General features: G+C 41.3%; 1 protein-coding gene across 1 annotated transcript in view; it reads right to left on the bottom strand.

The window, feature by feature from the left end:
• The window catches only part of Slc9c2 (solute carrier family 9 member C2 (putative)), a 69,901-nt gene that overhangs the window by 10,840 nt on the left and 35,204 nt on the right, over nucleotides 1-23,857 (bottom strand). The window contains exons 15-21 of the mRNA XM_060365093.1: nucleotides 21,007-21,205; nucleotides 19,984-20,172; nucleotides 15,341-15,490; nucleotides 9,826-9,877; nucleotides 7,137-7,285; nucleotides 6,255-6,380; nucleotides 4,134-4,232 (exon numbers count right to left, since the gene is read on the bottom strand). Of these exons, the coding sequence (XP_060221076.1) occupies nucleotides 4,134-4,232; nucleotides 6,255-6,380; nucleotides 7,137-7,285; nucleotides 9,826-9,877; nucleotides 15,341-15,490; nucleotides 19,984-20,172; nucleotides 21,007-21,205 (964 nt within the window). The remainder of the gene's footprint in view (nucleotides 1-4,133; nucleotides 4,233-6,254; nucleotides 6,381-7,136; nucleotides 7,286-9,825; nucleotides 9,878-15,340; nucleotides 15,491-19,983; nucleotides 20,173-21,006; nucleotides 21,206-23,857) is intronic.

Raw genomic sequence — 23,857 nt, 5'->3', positions numbered from 1 at the left:
GGAATGGAGGGAATGTTAGCTTTCACAAAAGTCATGGTTTACTTCATATTTCAACAGCTCCAGGCAAAAGTTTTCCTTATAGAAAATGTCAGCTTATTGGGCTAGGAATGTAGCTCAGTGGTACCACACTTGCCTACCATGCTTGATTAGCACTGAAAAACAAAACAAACATACAACCCAAGACTCTCATAAGGATTAAATAACGAAACACATTGCCTTTTCTTGATTACTTTTATAAAAATTAAACTTAAACTCTTCATACCTGTATTACTTTTAAGATACGGAGGGCCCAACTCTGAAATCCAAAATGCTCCAAAATCTGAAAATCTCTGAGGACTGAAATAACACTACTGGTAGAAAATTCCATACTTGATCTTAGGGCTCACAGTCAAAATGTAGGCACAATAAAAATACTGTCTAAGATTATATTTCAGATACACACAAGAAACAAAAATGAATTTCATGTTTAGATTTGAACACTACTCTAAAGAGATATTGTTATAAACATACCAAAGTCTGATTCCAAGCTTGGGGGGGAGCATTCTGATGAGTTACATGGCAACAGAATTTGGGATTTCCATGCTGAGAGTAAAAATGAGGCACCCAAGGATCACTAGTGCCGGGAGACTCACTTCCCAGGAGAAAAACTACTGCCATCTGCATATTTGGGGGGGGGGTTCAAGTTCTGTTGATTTTTATGAGAAATGCATAGACACACTGAGAATTTTCCTCTCCCCAGTTGTCCATAAATTATATACAAAGCTTTAAATAAGGTAATTTCCCCATTCTTTATGTTATGTTGTTTTCTTCATAAACAGTGAGAGGCACCAACATTGTAAAATGAGAGCGAGAGAGAGAGAGAGAGAGAGAGAGAGAGAGAGAGAGAAAGAGAGAGAAAATATGATGGTGCACATATTTAATCAAAGCACCCAGAAGCAGAGGCAAGTGGTTCTCTGGATTTGAGGCCTGCCTGGTCTATAGAGTGAGATCCAGGACAGCCAGAGCTACCTAAGGAAATTCTGTCTCAAAAAATAAAACAAACAAACTTCTGAGGACCAGATAGCCACAGGTGAAATTCTAGGAGTGCCATATCCAAAAGACTCAAGATATTGTCCCTTCATGGCCACTACTTTACTTTGTTACTAGAGCCTCCACTCACATAAAGCCTCATTTTGGACTGAAATGTCAACTTCTCAGAACATAGAATCATCTGAGATGAGTCTCAGTTGAAGAATTATCTCAAACAGGCTCATCTGTGGACATATCTGTGAGGGATTATCTTGATTGTTTATTGACCAAGCCATTGTGACCAAGCCATCATTCCCTAGGTCAAACCCTGAACTAGACAAGAGTGAAAAGAGCTAGTCTGAAGTAGAAGTTTCTGGTTTCTCTGGAAACTCAGTTGTGTCATGTGCCTATGGTTTTTTTATTTGAGTCCCAAGTGTTGGATGTAGGAATGTTTTTCCCCTTTCAGAAAACAGCCCTGGTGAAAAGGCTTGTGATGTTGGTCAGCTGAAACCTCCCTCCTGTGAGGGACCTGAGTTTTGTGAGCTGCAAAACATCCTTGTGTGGACTCTGAAAAGGGATACATAGAAACCCAGAGACAGACAACACTTTCTGCATCTCCACGCTTTTGTATTGCTGTGGTTTGCATCCTTCACTGGTCTTGGCAGAGAAGAACGCTCCAAAGAACTTCTCGGGCTGCTTTGGCAGAGCTTTGCTGCTTCGGTGGTCTTGTGTCATTCGGGTGGAGTCTAGCTGCTTCTCCGATGCTGTTGACAAGTGTTGCTGCTGCTCCTTTGCTGTTTGACTAGACTGCTAGTATCCTGGCAACTGAATTTGGTAATCCCCCTTAGGACTCGTGGACCCTAATCAGCAAGAAGTAGATAAAAGAGGTCTATAGCCCTATGTAAGGTAGGGGAGGGCGTAAAGGCATTTAAGAACCTTAAATAATGTAGGTGTTTGAAAAATCTAAGGCTAGACTAGTTGAACATAAGGAATGTGTTTGTTCATTCTTTGCATCAGAGGTGCTATGAGTAGCACCTCTTCATTCCCAGCATGAAGTTTTCCTAGAGAAATCCTAATTCCTAGGACATCTCTTATACAATACTAAATGCGTATACATTTAACTTATGTTGTACATTGTGCTCTCTCCCTTTATCCTTCTACTGGAAAATAAGCTCCAGATGAGCCAAGATTTTTCTTTTTTAGTTTTGTCAATCCTGTACCTAGAATGACCAGTGCTTGCTCGTGATAGTAACAAAGTAATTATCTGTTTAATCAATGAACGAAACTGTCTAGAATCAGATACTCTGTATTATATTGTCTTCATATTATCTTCATCACACTAGTTTATTCTCTCAATAGTAAGAGGTCTGAAAAACTCATTTTAAAATTTGGAAGTCAAATATATTCTTTTCCCTAGGATAAGGAATTCAAGCATCAACTTGGAATTAGGAATTATCAGTGTACAGGCCAAGAGGAACACTTCAGTCAGCTACTAAAGAACCAGTATGAAGACACAGCATTCTTGCCCCACTACTGAATTCATATCCCCTTTCTCCCTCCTCTCACCTCTCTCTCCCTCCTCCCCTCTTTCTTTCTCTCTCCCTGTCTCTCCTCCACTCTCTCTCCTCAAACAAAAGCCTCAAATTAATCAACTGAAAAGTTTTATTTTGATCTTCATCCAACTTGACCTCTGTGAGGCTCTGAGTTGCAGCCAAGCCCTTATGCCTGAACTCTCATTTAGGTCAATGAGTCCACATACTTACTGGTTGAACATCCTCAAAGCACTAATTCCTCCACTTTTCTTCAAAGAGTAAGTAACAACTCTGAGAGAACTTTGTAAACTGTGTATTAAGTGTGAGCATTCCTAGGGTTCTCCTTAGTGTTTAGCTTCTTTAGGTCTGTAGATGGCTATCCTATATTATACAGCTAATAACCACTTACAAGTGAGTGGATACCAGACCTGTCTTTCTGTTTCTGGGTTACCTCACTCCGGATGATCTCTTCTAGTTCCATCCATTTGCCTGCAAATTTCATGATTTCTTTGTTTTTAATAGCTGAGTAGTATTCCATTGTGTAGATGTACCACAATTCTGTATACATTCCTCCACTGAGGGACATCTAGGTTGTTTCCAGATTCTCGCTATTACAAATAAAGCTACTATGAACATAGTTGAACAAATGTCCTTATTGAGTGGTGGGGCATCTTTCGGGTATATGCTCAGGAGTGGTATAGCTGGATCTTGAGGTAGTGTTATTCCCAATTTTCTGAGGAAGCACCAGATTGATTTCCAAAGTAGTTGTACAAGTTTGCACTCCCACCAGCAATGGAGGAAGGTTCCCCTTTCTCTATCTCATTCATAATGGCAAGCAGGATAGACACCAGAAGTGATGGAAGAGAAGAAACAGTATGGGAGGATCCTCTGAAAGAATTCACCCAACAGGGGATCAAAGCAGGTGCTGAGACTCAAGGTCAAACTCTGCGCAAGCAGAGGGAGTCTTATAGAGGAAGAGGGGGCTGGGAATAGAGGGACATGGAGGGGACAGGAGCCCCACAAGGAGACCAACAAAATTAAAAGATCTGAGCCCAGGGGGCCCTGCAGAGACCGATGCACCAATGGAGGACCATGCACAGAGAGGACCTAGACCCCCTGCTCAATTGGCAGCTCAGTCTCCTTGTGGATCTCCATGAGGGGAGCAGGGGCTGCCTCTATCATGAACTTGATTGCCTGTTCTCTAATCACTCGTCCTGGGTGATGCGGCCTTGCCAGGCCACAGAGGAAGAGTCCTGATGAGACTATGGGGAGATGGCAATAGTGGAGAACTCCCCCTTTCAGTGGACTAGGGGAAAGGGATAGGGGGAAGAGGGAGGGAGGATGGGATAGGGAGGAGTTAAGGGGCTTCAATCGAGATATATAAGGAATAAATTGTGAAGAAAACGTTAAATTTTAAATTAAAAAAAAAAAGGTGTGAGCATTCTGTCTCAGCCATCACTCTTAACTCTCCACAGAAATGGTTTCACGTGGGAAGGATTCATGATCCAAACTTTTCATCTCCAAAACATACCCCTGAGTTACAACCACATATTCAAAATGCATTTAAAATTTTTAAAAATTAGTCAGTCTTACGCTTGCCATTCCTGAAATAATTAAGAAGATTCCTTGTGGCATTTCACCTTCTCTACAAATGATGTCTCCATAGTCAAAGTAGGTGAGTCTAGTTCTTTCCTGAATGAAAAACAAAAACAAAAGTGGGGGGGAGGAGTAAAATTAAATCCTAAAATTTCATAGGCCACTTGCGTAAACAGAAATAAGATCTTAAAATTAAAAAGACTTTTCAAGTAGCATAAAAATTGGAAACATATTCTTGGATTGTTATAGTATATATCACATCAGCCTTAAGAAATAAAAATAATGCAAATAAGCAAAGCGTGATTACTTTGTAATCAGTACTTGCACCACAAATAATGCTAACACACTGCAAATATTTGGGGGCTGATTGTACAAACTAACAAACAAGAAAGTGTTTAGCCCTCTCTGGGGCTTGGGCTCTAAATGCCATGCCAGGAAATCAACTTCTTGTCTACAGAAGGTCTTTTAGTTAGGCGGGAGAAGGTATTGCCAATAGAGTGCGTTCACTCTGTATCCATGTTCACGTTTGTATGTGAAGTCAGAAGACAATCTTAAGGGTTTGACCTGGCCTTCCACCTTGTTTGAGGCAGAGTCTCTTGAGACACTGCGTATACTAGGCTATCTGGGCACAAGCTTCCAGTTTTCCCATGCCCACCTTCCGTCTCACCATAACGAGCATTGGGATTACGGAGGAATGCTACCATGTCCAGCTTTACATGTGTTAAGGATTCAAACTTGGGTCCACATGTTTGCCATGGCAAACACTTCACTATCTCCCAGGCCTAATATACTTAGCTTTATGGTAAGTCGACAGATGTGAAGTAGAAGTTTCTATATATTTTTATAACAGGCCTACAAAGGCAAAATTGCTAAGGTCCCATGAAAGTCATAACATATCCCCAGTGGAGACAAGGCCAGAGCCAGGTCTTAAAGAGGCTCATGGGTATTATAAACAGTTTGGGCTTTAACCAGAGTAAGTGGGCCACTGAAGGGTTTTTTTAATAGGAAAATTATGATAGCAGTTAGCATTTGAAAAATATGTTCAATAAACAGGTTTTCAAACCTCCAATAAGGGCCATCTCAGAACATGGGGTTTAGATCCAAGAAAGCAGCTCTCACCTCTCACTTCCCATGATTCTGATTGTGTAATGGCAAATAAGCACCAGCAATTCTACAGATAAAAAATTCAACTGCTTACCTAAGGTTAATTACTTGCCTTCTGTTTTCAGCCTTGATTGTTCTACCATCGTCTTTGCCCTCATCTTTATAGACTATGCGTGTGTGTGTGTGTGTGTGTGTATGAATACTGGTATGCACATGCCACAGTATGTGTGTGAAAGGTAGCAGAGGACAATGTCAGGTGTTGCTCTCCACCTTCTACCTTGTTTGAGACAAGATCCTGCCACACTTGGTCAAGGCTGGACATGTGCTACAAGCTACACCAACTGGACTTCCCAAGAATCTGAACTGAGGCCCAGAACCTAGGATTTGAGAACCAGTTTGTTGAACCTAATCATTAGAAAGAAAACTCCACAAATTCCTGATAGGCCTTTTCACCCTGAGCAAAGTTGTTGAATGCTATAGACTGAATGTATCTCCCTAGAATTCGTATGTTGAGGTCCCAAATCCTAATGTGAGCATATGAGGAGGTAGATCCTTTGGGAAGTAATCAGGTCATAAGGGTGAAGCCCTGTTTGGGATTAGTGCCCTTATGAAAGAGGCATCGGAGAGTTCTCTTGCTTCTTCTACCAGGTGAAGACAGTCACTTAGGAACCAGATGCCGACCTCACCGGATACCACATTTGACTGTGCCCTGATTTCACATTTCCCAGCTTCCAGAACTGTGAGAACTTTCTGTTGTTTGAAAACTATCTGGTCTGGGTTGCTGTGCCATAGCAAATCAAGCTAAAATAGCCAAGCAGCTCTTCACCTGTGAAAACAACCACAATTCTTCAGAACATTTTCTCCTTGCTTCAACTAGGTTTCTGATGTTTTCAACTGTTAAAAAAAAAGGCTTAATTTAACTATATTTATGTTTTTATATGCTTTTCTTTAGCCATTGGTTGGGGCGGGGGAAATGTTTACATCAAGCCTGAGCCAAAACAGAAACACTATTACCTTGAAGAACTCAATAAGAACGTCTTTATTTTCCATCCAAAGGATGTTGGGAAGGTATTTGTCAGGAGTGGGAGGTGGGATCGCCATTGGAAAGTTATTCAATGCTTTTACTTTTTTAAGAAGTACCTAAAAATAAACAGGCAAAGTTATGGTGATTGTTTCTGTGACAGAAATTGAACATGAAGTAAAGGAAATCTAGATTTAACTTGAGTTTTGACTCACAGATTCTCCCCTCACATGCATTATACCCTTTCTGTCCCTATTCTCTTCCTCTTATTTTCACCTATTAACTCAGATCAAACTTGTCATCTTTATAATTCAATTACGACATCCTACCCTGTCTTAGAAGCACAGACACACACAGTTAGTCCCCTCCAAATACTCTCTGTCTCCATGTTAGTGTCTCCATGGATGCCTCACCCAAGGGAACCAGGCAGTACAGATTCCACCAGTGTCTAAAGAAGCAGGAAAATAAATAAATGAATACATCTACTGAGTCTAGAGAACAAGCCAGATGAGGACTTCACAGAGGCAATCTTGATAAGAACGAAGGAATCTGGAAAATTTTCTAGATCTTTCTTTGAGTCCCTTCCTGAAGCCTGACCAAACAGTCCTTCTTATTGAACCTCCAATCCTACTTCTTCACCGAGCTTCGCTGCCGTTGATTTCTGTCACTTGCAGCCACTTCGTTTCTACCTGCTGGAGCATGCCAGGCAGCACTGGTTTGATGGCCACAGGCATTGAAAATGCTGCAGGGTATTATAGGCGTAGCGCCTACGGCTAAACCCTTCACTCAAACAACTTACACTCTGTTACATCCTGGGGTGTCTGAGGGGGTGTCCGAGCTGATGAAACCAAATGAAGTGGGAACTGCATTAGTACCTTGTTCATCTCAATGCCCTCGTGCTTGTCAATGATGCCTCTTGACCAAAGGAAGGTGAGGTTTTTCAGGGCTTTCGCAATCACATTGCGGATTGCCTGCTTTGTCTTCAGAGCAATCACAACGTCACGGCCTTCGTGCTCTATGAGCCCTGAGGAGAACTAAACTCGATAAGCAACCTGGGCAATAACCACAACAATGGCTAACACTGTGTTAGAATGTTCAAAGTATCTGCAGAGTAACCAACTGTTCGCTCTAGCTTCACACAGAACTCATGAGGCTGGCAGGATGAAGATGCACCCCCACCCTATGGATGAGAAAATTGAAAACCAGCTTCCCCCACAGCTAAGTGACTCTGCTTTATCCCCATGGCACCTTCTACCTACTTCTACTCCAAAACTCATTTCACTGGAGTATTGTTTTGATGTCTCTGCCTCTTCCTCTACCTATTTTTTGTTGGTTGGATGAAAAAACAACAACAAAAACAAAAACATTTCAGTCAAGAGAGCATCTGGACTTAGGTGGATGGGTCTGGTAAGATCAAGTGGAATACTCACTCCCTTTTAATAAACACAGGAAATTAGGAACTAGACTCACTTCATCTTTACACTGAGCACAATGTCTGTTATATGGATGGAAGGCACTTACACTTCTTTTCTCACTAAAACGAGTTGATCAGTAAAATAAAGGGTAGCCATGGTAGTCTAGAGCACAGGTTTTAGTAGCAGAGTCACCAGAGCTAGAGATCTGGCTGCCACTTCTTGGTCACGTGACCTTAGGCAAGCTAACCACAGTAAGCACCTGCTTTCAAAAGCTGCTGATGAAGGCCATTAAAACAACAGTGAAAGCAATAAGAGTAACTATTTTAAGTATTAAATTAGATAATATATATGTATATATATTTTTATATATTTATATATTTATAAATATATATTTATATGATTTATATATATATACATACATATATATATACCATATAGCTCCTTATGAAATTCTCATTCCATAACCACAGACAGTAGCCATGTGGAAACAGACACTCCATTTTTCAAGACCATATTGAGAAAACTTCCTAGTACTCCAGATCATCTAAAACCACAGCACACGATGCTACACAGTTCCTCGGCCCTGCTCTGTAAGAGCATAGAAGTAAAAACCTTCTGCTAAGTAAATGGCCACAATGGGCATGGGGTTTCCTGAAATGGTGCCAGAATGTTTATCCAACCCAAGCACTGACAGCCATTAGGCTGTGTTTTTTCCACTGTGATCTCGAAAGCATGATCACTGTAAGGCCAGACAGCATCTTACAATGTGGCCGTGAGTAGGAAGCAGCCTTTATTTCTTTTCCAATGACTTCCATTCATTAAGGGTCTACCTTCGGCCAGAGCCATGGCCTTATGCTTTAATGCTCACTACAACTTGGTCATAGGAGGAAGAGTTGTTCAGCACAAACTCCTTGGGCTCCTATTATCTCCTTCAAGTAAAGCAGCCTGAATGTAGACGCTCAAACAGAAGCAGCATTTCTTGCAGTCCTACATTCTAAAATATCCTTACCAAAAGGGGTGGGGGGCATAGAGTAGGGGGAGAGGCTTAAGAAATGCCAAGTGCTGACCTACTTTCTGAAGTCTACTGGATGAAGCAAAGCAGAACAGCTTCTTGTCAAAGCTGTAGCAACCTTCATGTGCCTTTTCCTAAAAACCTTAAGGACTCTGGCCTTGCCATCTTCACACACCCCTGCTTCCGGCCTTTCCCTACACCGCCACAGCAGCTGACAGGATCCCCTCATATTCTGCAGTGATATCCTCTGGCATGCTCAGACGTGCCACCAGGACGCACATTTTTTTTTTTAAGAATCTGTATTTACCCAACACTGCTTTTGCATCTTTGGACCTTACAGGTGGTCAGTAAATGCTGGCTGGATGAATGGATGCATGAGAAAATGAAGTGGAAGACTTCGCACGCTGGAATGCCCTGCTTTTTCAGGTGCCTGTCCTGAAAGAACAAAGCTCTCCTGGGATGTTCCTGTACTTACCTGCCCTAGGAGAGCAGAGTGAGGAGCTTGTGGTGAGAATAAGTCATCCCCAGAGCAACAGAGCTCGGAGGAACAGCTGTCAGGAAAAGGCTTCCCCCAGGGAGACGGGTGTTATTGCTCAGTGCAACCTTCCCAATTACAAGAGAACAAACACTCACTGCAGAGAGTTGGAAAACTCAAATAATAGAGGATGTACACACATATGAAGTAGAAAACCCAGCCTATCTGTGGTTTGGTTCTCCAGACACATCTGTGGATGTTTGGGCCTTTTTTCTTCCCAGATCCTTTTCCCTCCATCATGGACTGAACTGTGCCCTGTTGATGTGACACACTGAAGCTTGAACCCACAGTGACCATATGTAGAGAAAGAGCCTTTACAAAGGTGGTGAGACTTATGGTGTCATAAGGGTGAGCCCCTACCTTGTAAGAATAGGCCCTCACTAGAGAAACTGGCACCGAGTTCCTGTGTGTGGAAAAAAGGTCAAATGGGGTCACAGTAGTAAGATAGTCATGTTTGCTCTACGAGAAGCCAGTCTTCATCAGAAGCCAACCTTGACAGCACTATCATCTGGGATTCTGGTCTTCAGAACCACAAGAAAATAAAATCTACAGAGTACATGAAAAGAAAAGAAGGAAGAAAAAAAAATTTTCCAAACACTCACCTAGTTCTCTAACAGCTTCTCGTTTGTTTTTTTCTAAAATGTCATATAATTTCTGTAAGAAATTAAGAAATGTTTATTACTACAGCAAGTGTAATCACATAATTAAAAGCTAAATAAGCATCACAGAGGAATTCTCACTTAGTTTGATTTAGGGGAGTTTTTGTCTTCTGGAACATCCCCACTGCATTCCCCAGCCTGGGACTCAAATCGCACTGAGTGTTGCATGGCTGGCATTTTGCATAAGTTCTTTGTTTCACTGTAAGTATTATTAGTTCTCAAGACAGACAGAAAGAGAGAGAGAGAGAAAGAAAGAAAGAGAAGAGGGGAGGGACCAACCGACGGATGGATGGACAGGGGGACAGAGGGACGGACGGAGGGACAGAGGGATGGAGGGGACCCTGCACTTCACTGTGCACCACTAAAAATATTCATAGGCAGAGACCAATTTGGATATATGCCAAGGGAACAGCTATTTGGGGATTTATTCTGCCAAGAGTACAAAAGACAAGAGAAATGATGTGAACATGCCCTAGAAATGAGTTCATGCTCCCTAAAGGCCACTCCTTTCTTGTTTGTTTGTTTGTTCTCTGTTTTGTTTTCTGAGACAGGGTTTCTCTATGTAGAATTGGCTGTCCTGGACTCACATAGTAAACCAGGCTGGCCTCGAACTCACAGAGATCCGTCTGCCTCTGCCTCCCCGAGGGCTGGGATTGCAGGCGTGTACCACCGTGCCCAGCTAAAGGCCACTCTTTAAATAGTTGAAGAAGTAACTCCACATGGAGGCAAGCAGATTGTGTGATTGTTTTTCTATCACACAACAGATAATGTGGGGTGCTCACTGAGTCCCGGGCACTGTTCCTCGCTGACTTCAAGTTTTTCTGGAGCATATTCTTAGCCATGCCAACATTTCTGAGGCAGCAATGAACATTTCTGTGGGTTGACACATGCAGGTACCTGCAATGTCTTCAGATACTGCATACCATGGGACTACTTATAGGGAACCACTGGTCTGTTATCTGAGGCTTAAACAAAGCAGTTTTTTTTTTCATTTTTGTTTTTTCTGTTTGTTTTGGGATTTTAAAATTAAACATAAAATAGGCCCCTTGCTTTGAATGTGCAAATGAATATGTTTTTTATGAAACAGTTCAATATTAATAATAGTTATTAGACTTCTTTTTGGCACGAACATACTCATGTCCAGCCCTTTTTGCATTGTATAAGGCCCCTTCATGCAGAATTGAATTTATATTCACACTGAGACTGTGGGCAACAGTAACTCCCATCTGCTACTGGGCCTTTCAGTCTGTTACTTCTCTGCAGGTAAACTGCCAGGGTCCAGCTTCCAGAAACACAAGTTGCTTCGAAGGAAGCATCCATCTAAAACACACCTCAAGAAGCCATTTAAGTTCTTACTGAAGTCCTCTGTTTCTTAATCTCTAGATTCTTGAATGTGTGCAGGTACTTTGTCTGAATTTATGTCTCCACCATAGGCATGCCTGGTACCTGTGGAAATTAGATGAGGGCACCAAATCCCCTGGAACTGGAGTGGGTGCTGAGAATTGAACCCCGATCCTCTGAAAACATTCAGTGCTCTTATCCACTGGGTCATCTCTCAAGCTCCCTGGTCTACTTAAAAGTGCCAGTGAAGGTCTGTTTTATACCTGCTATCGAGGCAATTCCCTCTGCCCTCTCCTAAACATCTCAAAAACATTTGTAGTTCCCTCTCCAACTCCTGTTTGTCTTTTCTAATCTTCCTCCTGAAGTCTTTTCTCTTGCTGGACTTCTCCATGCTGTCTGTTGTTGTTGTTTGTTATTGCTGTTTGGAGAGGGCTATGGCAGAAGAGGGACAGGTTCTCATCGTGTTACCCTGGATGACCCGGAACTCCCTATGTAGTCTAGCATAACCTAAAACAATCTTCCCTCTTTTAACCTCCCATCTGCTGAAATTACAGTCATGAACCACCACACTGGAATCTCTATATTCTTTCTAAAGAAGAGCAACCTAACCTTTCAGTAGCTCTTTTAATTTCATTCTCCATTTTTGAAAATAAATCAACAGGATAAAATTGTGTTCCACGTTAATGTTGATCCCGTAAAGAAGATCAGTAACTTCATAATCTCTTTTCTGGACAGAGGCCTGAGGCCACTAACGGTCACTGTGCCAGGTATGCATGGCAAGAAGATACACTCTCCAGCCCTCTAGCTACATAACAACCCATCAACATTGCTGTGTTAAGGATGTAATGCTTAGGATTAAAACTCATTGCTGTGTTTAAAATCAGAAGTTTTATTTGAGCTGAGAAAGCGCCTCTCAACTATCATACCATTTAGTTTAGACTTTGGTCTACACTGACATCAAGAAGTATTGGAGTGAGGGGAAAAAAAGAACAAAAGATAAGAGACAAATATAACATATATGAAATGAGACTTCAAGAAAGCAGAATTCATGTACAAAACAGAGAAACTTTTAAAATAAGAGATTCAGAGACTATTAATTTTTTTGAAGAGAGAAACCATTGCTTGGAGAAAGAAGAGATTTTAGTTTTTGAAGAAGGGAACATGACTGTCACATTTTTAAGACAATGGTTTACTAGGTCCTCAGAAGAGCAAAAGGGAGACAACAGAGGACTGGAGGACACAGCCGAGGACTGGAAGAGAAATCTAGAAAATCACCCCAAGGAGTTCTCGTGGCAAAGGGGGAAAAATCTGGAAGTTCTAGAAAAAGCTGAAACAAGGGCTAAGCCTAGAGATCATCCATGTGAACGTGATTAAATGATTATGGCAAGCAGGAGAGGTTTGACACAGGCTGTCTCTGACTAGGACTGGAGTAGCAAGCTGAGTCACATATTGGACTTTTTACTTGTCAACTCTTTTTGGACCAGCGGCTCATCTTTGACTTACCCAACTTTTTTTTTCCTCCATAATTCCCCCTGTTAGTCTACTAAAAGCCCCCCTTTACATATACATCTTTATTGTCATACTATATACAATAAGCTACATACAGCAAGAAGAATCACAAAACAACCAGGAAAACTATGTATAAAAGTTACAATCATAGTGTTTTACATCTTTGTATTTGGCAAGCTTGAAGAGGAGAGAACCTCTTCTTTACTATCTTGGTGAATCTAAAATTCTGAGCCTAAATCAATCTCTATCAACCTAAAAACATCTATCTAGACTTAAAAACATCTTAACTCCTAAAGCAACTAAGCAACTAAAGCAACTAAGACTATATCTATCTAGTTTTCAACTCCATCAGAGACTTGAGAAGAAATAAAATTATTAAAAGCACAGGCAACAGCTCCCAAAACTATAGAGATGACAGAGGCAGTCTGCTGCCTGGACAGTCACCTAAAATTTCTACATGATGTTGGAGCATCATCTTCAGCGTTCTAGCTCAGACTATTTGACAGACTCTTCTGTGAAGCAGGAATTATAAAGGACTTATCTACCTTGTCCTTACAAAGCTTGGCAGTCAACTCTCCTGCATCCAGTCTGCCCAGTTTTGGACAGTATTCTGTCTTTGACATAAGGGCATTCTCTCACTCAGTGACTAGCTTGTCACACATGAAGCCTTTGCTGCTCTTTGAAGTGGAGTGGGGGTGTTTCCAGGAGCAGACTACCTCATGTCAGAAAGTCTTAAGTTAATAAAATCTTTAAATGTCACATTGTGTGGATCTCCAAGGTTTTAGAAGACCATCTATCTATCTTACCTGGATTGTTTTTTTCTAGCTTTTTTTTTTTTATCTGTCAAGCTAGGAAACATGTTTTTGTAATTAACTAAACTAGTATTACCATGAGCTTTATTGTGTAACTGCTAATATGCATTTCTTAATTATCCTAAATAGTTGGTTATAACAGCTTTCAAAAGGACTAGAACTTAACATTGTAGTTTTAAGAGTTTCATAGGTACGATATCTTAGCATGTTGTAACCAAATATTATCTTAAATCTGTATCAATATCCAAAAATCTACACCAATGAAAACTTTAAATCTGTACCAATATACAATAGTCCATATTAGTGTAAGTGAACTATATTTGAGAATGACAATAGTACTAAGTTGAAGAGCAGATTCGATGACCTACCTTTATATCCTATTATTTCTGTATTACCCCTATATTAATCCCCGCTTTCTTCTTCTCAACCCCCTTCCCCTTACCTATGAAGGAAAGAAGAATAGAGAAAAGAAAAGAGAGAAATACCTGAGTCTAAGTTCCTAAACCTTGCTTTTTCCCTGATCAAGACTACTTCATAATTAACTCCACTAAATGATGACGAACATCCATAGCCCAACAGAATAACCAAAACCTACCCACCCCAACCTAAGGGAATGAGACATTGTTCCATTCCAACCTAAGGGAATGGGACCTTTGTCTTCTTAAGATTGCTTTCTGCTGATTTGAGGCATAAGATGCCTTATTGGAGGGCCCAATGGAAATAGGGGAAAAGTGGTTGTTTAAGTTAGCACTAACATTTGTGGTCCAGTCTCCAAATGTTGAGAAATTCCAGCCAGAACCTCAGCTATGCATAGTCAATAAATATTGTTGGCTACAAAATCCTCAAGACTTATCATGCCATTCTTTTAAATGGTATAGGGAAGATTGGTATGCTATCCAGAATGGCTTAAGAAAGATAAATATCTTTCTTCTGCTCATGCAAAGAACAGAAAAAGAAAACATCCTTAATTGATTCTATGCATCCTGTACATACCTTACAAGACTACGTATTTCTTGTAAGAGATCTTATGTTTTCAGGGCAAAAGAACTGGACACTGGTGATGTTGGATCAGACCTGACAGGATTCATCCTGGAAGATGCTGAAATGCTGACACAGCTATTCCAGCATCCTACTCTGTTCTGCCTAAGACTGCTTCAGTTGCTCTTCATCAGAGCTTGCCCTCAGGACAGCTTCAAATAAAGCTGCTGATCCCAACTGGTCCATCCTTTCAGACTGCAAAACAGGACTTGACTTACTCAACTTTCGCCTCTATCTCATCGCCAGCAGTGATTCCACAACCATGAACTTCACCATGATGCTCCACCAGCGCCCAGTTCGATTCTGGCTTCCTTCAGTGTTTTCAGTTCTCTTTCTGGTGTTTTTTGTTTGTTTGTTTGGTTGGTTGGTTGGTTGGTTGGTTCGTTTTGGTTTGGTTTGGTTTGGCTTTAGTTTGGTTTGGGTGGTTTTGTTTTGTTGTGTCTTGTTTTGTTGGAGATAGGGTCTCACATAGCACACCCAATTGCACCCACCCACACACAACCATGCATCCACATGCGAGAGCACACTCGAGATCACAAGCTTGTGTGCGCACACCCACACGCAAATTAAAAGTTCAGACTGTTCTCTGAAGCATCTTGTATAACAAATAGTTGAACCTGTTTGACTACTGAAATCTGTCTGTTGGTCAAATACATGACAAACTGACCTTACAAGATATGAATACTTCTAAGTAAAGCCATTCCCATCCACACCATCTCCTGAAAAAAATTTTAAAAAGGCCACTGCTTGTTTCTTACCTGATAAATTGATTCACGACCAGAAATTTGCCTTACCAAAAGTTTGGCATCTTCCTGACTTTTGACATAGCCTTTTGTAATACTGTACATCAAGCTGAGGCTCTTTTTGATCTGTACATCTGCCATATTGATTAGTATTGGTATTATAATCTGGAATAACAGGGGTGGGAAAATCATACATTTCATTCAGTATATGTTCTTTCATGAGGCTCTAGTTTGCAATGGTTATGTGCATAAGCAGGGGTGAGTGTGGCTACAGGCCACAAAACCACGATGGAGACCTCACAGGAGGGCTAGAAGGCACTGAGGACAGTAGGGAGGGCAACAGAGCATGTGCGATGTAAAGTAGAAAAGAGCCTGACAAGAGGGGAGTTACAAGAAGAGGAGAGGGTTGGGAGAGAAGAGGAGAATTAATAAAAATATAGTTTTATTTGAAAAATCCCATGATAAATTTTTAACAAAGAAAGGAAGAAAGACAATTGTGAAGAAAAACATCATCCCCAGCAAAGGTTCTCAGTGTCATGTATAGGCCAACAAAAACACGTCCAGGAACTTTCTAGAAATGCAGAGTTTGGGTCTCTCCCTGAAGTAGAGCCAGACGCTGCGGGGTGCGATCTGGCAGGGCCTGTCTCCAAAGGGCCTCTGATTCCACACACACTTGGGTTTGCAGTCACTCCCTGAAGAAATCAAAGTTTTATGAATAAATGACTCTGTGGCTTTAGGTGGACTCTCTAGCATGCACCTGTCTCTCAGTCTCTAGACTGTCCGATTTCAGAAAGCACAAGCGGTGGGTGGCCCAGTAACCCGGGTAACCGCTGGGGAAGAATAAACCTGCTCTCTGCACCAGGCAGGCCACCTTCCTTCCTTGTTCCACAGGTCTCTACTTTTAGGCCGAGGCCAGCCAGTGCAAGGACTTAAGAGAATAAGGATCTTTTCTACCAGCTCTCCAGTGGCCAGATCTGTGACCTTCAGCAAGTAACCCATGACTCTGAGGACTCCATTTCCTCCTGAGCAAAATGCGTACAATACGTAAGGTCTGGAAATCTGCTGAAACCACTGTCAATCACACAGCAGGGCTGTCAATCACAAACCACTGTCAATCACACAACAGAGGACATGCTGGTGGTAAGGAAATATTAAGAGGAAATAAAAAGAAAATAGTAGTGAAGGAATTAAAAGAACAGAAGAAGACTTTCTTAGCTGCCTTTTGGACTATGAACTTGGGGTTGGGGATCTCGTTTAAAGAAAATATTTCCAAAGCTTTCCTCTGTGACACACTGATGCCCACTGAGCTAACTACTGAAAGGGTTAGGCTAACTTTGTAACCTATATGTCCTCTAAAGCCTATAGTTTTGAGTTTTAGGTCCAGGTTAAGCTAAAGCCTCTTAGTACCTTTCCAGAGAGTGAAGGAATGTGACCCTATCTGTGAGGACAGATATAAAAAAAGGGCAAGCAAGCAATGACCTTCACTCAGCAAAAGAACGACCAGACCCTTGTCCTTGAGATAGCGTTTCTTAGCAACAAACCTAGACTTCTTCTGAGTAGCTTTTGATCTCCAGCCAAGAGCCCGCAGCCCTAATCTTCAAGGATGAACTAACCACCCCCACCGTCAATTGCAGCTGCATCCACACTTAGCAGGACTGGCCAAGCTTGAGCACCTAAGACTAACCAATTATCTTACTTTATAGCTTCCTTATCCAATCCTAAATTGCCGAAACTAGAACTTCAAATCTCCCGCAATTTTTCTTTTAAAAACCTAAAGGCCTTTGTCTCTGGTGCCACTCTTTGCTGACCGGCAGGGGTGACCCCATTGTACAATGGTTAATAAACCTCTTGCTTTTGCAACAAGTCTTGGTCTGGGGGAGTTTCTGGGAAGGGCGCGATTGAACTCCTGAGCTGTGAGACCCCAGGTCTTACACTACCACTCCTAGGGCAAATAACATCAAGATCTCCAATATTCTCCCAAGCTTCACTGAGGCAGATAAGTTTCTTTTCAAAGTCACATTGGGCTGAGTCTAATTTTTAGGGTGCCTAGCTTTATGTAGAAGCTGCATCTACCTCACAAGGCTATCACAAGAGTGTAACTGGTAAGTTATATAAAGTGCTTTACCCGGTTCCTGGCAAAGGGTAAACGCTCAAATAAAAAACCCAAATATATAATAATATTGATTTCTTAAATATACTTTATTAAGATTTTGTTCAGGCAGTACTAAACAGAAGGGCTATCTAATTGAGAATTGCTGGGGGCACTCTGAATAGATTTGTTGTTTAACAATCTCCTCTAAGGGCTTTGCAGCCAGTCCTGAAGATACCTGATAAAACAGGATCAGATGAATGGGGAGGAGGTCCCCCCTATCAGTGGACTTGGAAAGGGGCACGGTGGAGATGAGGGAGGGAGAGAGGGACTGGGAGGGAATGAGGGATCGGGACACGGCTGGGATACAGAGTTAATAAAATGTAACTGATAAAAAAAATAAAATAAAATACATTATTGGACAAGAATGACAAAAAAAAAAAAAAAAATCTCCTCTAAACTGAAACATTCTATTCCGGAGGAAGGCTCCTTAAGACTCAGGAAATAAACCACTCAAAAGTATCAGAAAGTCTCTGAAACTTACAAGGGTCACAAAGCCTCTTCCTGGACTAGAGAGATGGCTCAGAGGTTGCGAGCACTGGTTGAACTTCCAGAGGCCCTGAGTTCAATTCCCAGCAACCACATGGTAGGCTCACAACCATCTATAGTGAGATCCGGTGCCCTCTTCTGACCTGCATGCAGAACACTATCTACATAATAAATTAATCTCAAAAAAAGAAAAAAAAAAAAGCCTCTTCCCAAAATTATTTAATGGCAAAGACTGCTGGGAAAAGGAAACTTTGAGTCACCCACATCTCTGTAACACCAATAAACTCATAAGTTTGCCAGGGTGGACTGGAAATCATTCCTTTTGCCTGTCATTGATGCCCCATTTGAGGTGTACAGTCAGTTTTTCCACATCTCTGCCAAAAAAGTCACACAAAAATTTGGTTTACACAATAGTATATCTCTAAAACCTTATTCCATCTTTAAAGCTTTTCATAAAGTACTATTTCTAAAATAATTATCTTGTACCAGGTGTGGTGGCACATGTCCTTAATCCCAACACTTGGAAGGCAGAGGCAATGGAATTTCCAAGTTCAAGGCCAGCCTGGTCTAAAGATTGAGTTCCAGGACATCCAGCACTACAGAAAGAAACTCTGCCTAGGAAAAACAAAAATTATCTTAACCAGGTGCAGTGGCACACACCTGTAATCCCAGCACTCAAGGGAGGCAGAGGCAATCAGATCTCTGTGAGTTCGAGGCCAGCCGATGGTCTACAGGGTTGGTCTACAGGATCTCTGTGAGTCCAGGACAGCCAAGTCTATGCAGAGAAACCCTGTCTCAAACAAACAAACAAACAAACAAACAAACAGGATGGACATTGGAAGAGGGAGAAAACAGGAAACAGGACAGGAGCCTCTAAAAGACTCTACCCAGCAGTGTACCAAAGCAGATGCTGAAACTAATAACCAAACTTTGGGCAGAGTGCAAAGAAAGAGAAGATAGTAAGACCTGGAGAGAATAGGAGCTCCACAGGGAAAGCAACAGAACCAAAATATCTGGGCACAGGGGACTTTTCTGAGACTGATACTCCAACAAGGACCATGCATGAATATAACCTAGAACCCCTGCACAGATGTAGCCCATGGCAGCTCAGTATCCAAGTGGGTACCCTAATAAGGGGAGCAGGGACTGTCTCTGACATGAACTCAGTATCTGGCTCTTTGATCACCACCCCCTGAGGGGGTGCAGCCTTGCCAGTCCACAGTGGAGGACCATGCAGCCAGTCCTGATGCGACCTGATAAGCTAGGGTCAGATGGAAGGGGAGGAGGACCTCCCCTATCAGGGGACTTGGAGAGGGGCATGGGAGGAGATAAGGGAGGGAGGGTGGGATTGGAAGGGAATGAGGAAGGGGGCTATAGCTGGGATACAAAGTGAATAAACTACTATTTAATATTTAAAAAAAAACAATTATCTTGCACTTATGTGCACAAGATAGCTGCATAAAACCTGACTGTGTAAAGAGAATTCTTCCATGCTAAGTCCTACCCTCAGTACTCATTTTGATTTCCAGTAGTTTGTATCACACATGATCACATATCTTACAAATATGTATCATGATACATATGTATGTCTCATATATGAACCCTTAGCTCATATCTCAACTCATAAGGCAAACATCACAGAATCAAAACTATTCCTTTAAGTGGATTTTACATATGAAACTCTGAATAGCAATTCTTATGAACACTAAATTTTTGTCACTAATAAATAGAAGGAAAATAAAAATTAGGCATACAGATGAGGACAAAAAGAATGGGCTGTAAAGCCAAGGGTGTAGAGCCCAGGTCTCTGCCTTTGTCTAGGGTGATTGGGAAAACCTCTGTGAAGGCAAGGTGTAAGCTGTGAGAAAAACATGGTATGAGTGCAAACCAAACAAGCATCTTTTAGAGGAACATTCTGGAAGACACAACCCCTTCTCTTATTTCTCTCCAAACAGTGAAGCTTATTAAATCATTTAGTAAACTGTACAGAAAAACAGTATTTTAACATAAGCAGCCTTACCTTGAAGATAGGAAAAAACCTGATTACTCTTAAATATCCTATCACCACTGTGACCTGGATGAGAAGCAAGCTGTCTGGTCTCAGCTTGATGAAGTACATGCACAGTATATCAACAATTCCAATAAGTATGATGAAAAAATCCAAAGTGTTCCAATTCTGAAGAAAATATTTCCTTTTTAAAATTAGTATCTGTTTAAAAAAAAACACAAATAGAATGTCTGTTACTCCTTGAAAACTATATATCGACATGTATAGGAAAATACTTAAAATTGAAGTAACCTAGAAATGAGTTGTATCCTAAATGTTACTTTTTTATTTTATGTGTGTGTGTGTGTATTCACCTGAGTTTATGATTGTGTACACCAGAAGAGTGCTGGTGCCCATACAGTCCAGAAGAGAGCATCAGATGTTCAGAATCTGGAGTTACAGTTGTGAGTAATTGTGAGCCACTTAGTATGGATGCTGGGAACTGGATTTGGGCCCTCTGGTAGGGTGGTGCCTGTCCTTAGCCACTGAGCCATCTCTCCAGCCCCATGAGTTACAGTCTAAAAGCTGAATTTTAAGGTGCTTGTCTAAAATTCCCCTAAGTTATTAATTTTCCACATCAGAATGCTTAATGTGGTTCAGAATTTTAAAATCAGTAAACAGGGTTGCTGTAATACTATTAATAAGGAAGCATGGTGATCTACTATCACTGAACCATCTGTCTTGACGTGTGGCTCTCCATCCAGTCCATGTGTATCTGTTTATTCATTTCCTGCATTATTTCAGGAAGAATTTAAGGGAAGCATCTATGTCTGAAATGTTCAGTTTTCTTTCACCTAATCCTTGGGAGTCTCTCTACCTTTATGAAACTTAGCTGATGTCTAAGACTAGGACTAAGGTTGTTAACATTCCAGGATCCCATCAGATGTAATAGCAAATAGCTTCTGATGTCAAGTTATTTAGGTAATAAGGTGGAAAAAGTGGATTCGGAATATCTTAATTATCTTTTATGCAACGTATTTCTATTTTCCACAATACCTTCAGTGCTGATTCTAATGCATACAAAAACATAAAATAGTAGTTTATGGATATCAGTGCCGATATGTTTAACTCTCTTGCAACTGGCCAAAAATGTATTATCACAGGGAAAATATACATTATTGATACAACATGTGTTGCATATTCAAACTCTTCTGAAATTATAACGCGATAGACAAAAATCAGAAATTTATTATTCCTGAAAAAAATAACAGCAAATAAAATATTAGGTATTTGAAAGTATAACCAGTAAGCAGGGAAGTCCAACATCTGTCTAAACAAAATAGAAATAATATGAAGTAGATAAGTAAGAATAACAAGCATACAGCAGAGCATGGTGGCACATGCCTTTAGTCCTAGCACTTGGGAGGCAGAGGCAGGCAGATTGCTGAGTAAGAGGCCAGCCTGGTCTACTGAGTGAGTTCTGGGTCAGCCAGAGCTACACAAAGAAATACTGTCTCAAGAAAACCAAAACAATAATAGTAATAATAATAACAACAATAACAAGCATATTTTATGCACAGATTATAATAGAGGAAGGCAAAAGGATGGCTCTGTTAATGGATATAATAAATCAAAAACAAAAAAAAAATGTAGCCAGAGTTTGTCTACTTTGTGGGTTCTTCCACCCCTTTTTCCAGCTTTTCAACCCTATAACACTAGATAGGAGACCAAAAAAAAAAAAATAGAGAGAGATGAAAGGGGGTGACGTTTCATAGACTGCTTCCTGTGCTGACTAGGAGCTCTGAGTTCCTTGGGGTAAGTTTGATATTTGCTGTCAGGATATCTAATTTCTTCTTATTGTTGTTTCTTCTTCGCACATGACTACTTAACAAACTGCAACCAACAACGACCAACAGCAACCAGCCAACAACCCAACAACAACCCTGCCACCACCAACAATCCGGATACCCTCTGAAGAGTCCTCAGAATTCCAAACATCACACACTCACAGAAGCTATCTGCAGCTTGCAAAATCACGCCTCTGCTAGAGAACGAGACAAATCATAGTCAGCTGCTGTGGACAATCTGGAACACCCCCATATCCCACACCTGAGATTAAAATAAAAATATATTCTTACAATATTTGTGGTTTTTTTTAAAGAAACTAAAATTCTCACTACAAAGAAACAATAAGCATAGAGGAAAATATGTTATTTATCAGCATTGTTTAAAAATTTTTTGTTGTTGTTGTTCACTTTATATTCTGGTTGTAGCCCCACCCCTGTTCACCTCCAGTCCCACTTTCCCTGCCCTTTCACCCTCCCATATTTCTCAGAAAAGGAACGGTCCCTTTACCACCAGCTCATCAAGTCTCATCAGGATTGAGCAGGTCTTCTTTCCCCGTGGCCTGGCAAGGCATTCCTGCCAGGGGGAGATGATCAAAAAGCTGGCAAGAGAATCTATGTCAGATACGGTTCCCACTTTCCTTATGTGAGGACCCACATGAAGCCTAAGTTGCCCATTGGTTACATCTTTGTAGGGGGATCTAGATCCAGTCCATGCATAGTCCTTGGTTGATGCCTCAGCCTCAGCAAGCCCCTCTGGACCCTGGTTAGTCGGCTCTGTTGGTCTTCTTGTAGAGTTCCTGTCACCTCCAGGTCCTTTTCCAACTTCTTCCACAAGATGCCTACAACTCTGATAGTTTTTGTCTGCAAGCTTAGTAGGGTATTGTTCATAGCGTCAGGGGTTGGCAATCTCCCATAGGGTGGGTCTTTGGTTGAGCCAGGCATTTGGTTGGACATTCCCTCAACCTCTCTCTATCTACTCTTATCTTTATCCTTGTGCATCTTGTAGGCAGGGTAAATTTTGGGTCAAAGTTTTTGTGGGTGGGTTGGTGCTCCCCTCCCTCTGCTAGGAGACTAGTCTAGTTAGAGGGTGTCCTCTTCAGTCTCTATGGCCTCTGCTATTAAGAGTCTCTGCTTGAGTCACCCTCTTATCCTCCCAGGAGCCTACCCTGACTTAGGTCTCCAGCTTGTCACAGAGATGTCTCCACCCTCAGTTTCTCTTTTTCTCTACAGGCCTTCTTTCCTCTTGTCCTCACTCTCCCCAGGATTTGATCTCCACCCCCATAATTCTCTGTACCCCTCTCCTATCTTGTTCCCTCTCTTCAGCCACTACCTCTGTCAGTTCTATTTCCCATTCCAAGTTAGATTTATGCATCCTCCCTTGGATCCTCAATGTTACTTATCTTCTTTGGGTCTGTGCCTTGTAGTCTGTTTATCCTGTACTATATAGTTAAAATGCACTTAAAAGTAAGTACATACCATGTGTGTCTTTCTGGGTCTGGGTTACCTCACTCAGGATGATCTTTTCTAGTTCCATCCATTTGTCTGCAAATTTCATGATTTCTTTGTTTTTAAAAGCTGAGTAGTATTCCATTGTGTAAATATGCCACAGTTTCTTTAACCATTCTTCAGTTGAGAGACATCTAGGTTGTCTCCAGATTCTAGCTGTTGTAAATAAAGCTTTTGTGAACGTAGTTGAGCAAATGTCCTGGTTGTATGGTGGATCGTCTTTTGAGTACATACCAGGAGTGGTAGCACTATTCCCAATTTTCTGAGAAAGCATCAGATTGATTTCCAAAGTGGTTGTACGAGTTTGCACTCCCACCAGCAAGAAAGGAGTGTGCCCCTCTCTCCACATCCTAGCCAGCATGTGCTGTCACTCGAGATTTGATCTTAGCCATTCTGACAGGTGTAAGATGGAATCTCAGTCATTTTGATTTGCATGTCCCTGACGACTAAGGACATTGAGCATTTCTTTAAGTGCTTCTTAGCCTTTCGAGATTTCCTCTGCTGAGAATTCTCTATTTAGATCTGTGCCCCATTTTTTAATTGGGTTATTTTGT

The sequence above is a fragment of the Meriones unguiculatus genome, chromosome 11 (genome assembly GCF_030254825.1).
Source record: "Meriones unguiculatus strain TT.TT164.6M chromosome 11, Bangor_MerUng_6.1, whole genome shotgun sequence".
NCBI classification, from domain to species: domain Eukaryota; kingdom Metazoa; phylum Chordata; class Mammalia; order Rodentia; family Muridae; genus Meriones; species Meriones unguiculatus.
The sequence above is the reverse complement of the archived record's forward strand: the minus strand, read 5'-3'. Positions and strand labels throughout refer to the sequence as shown.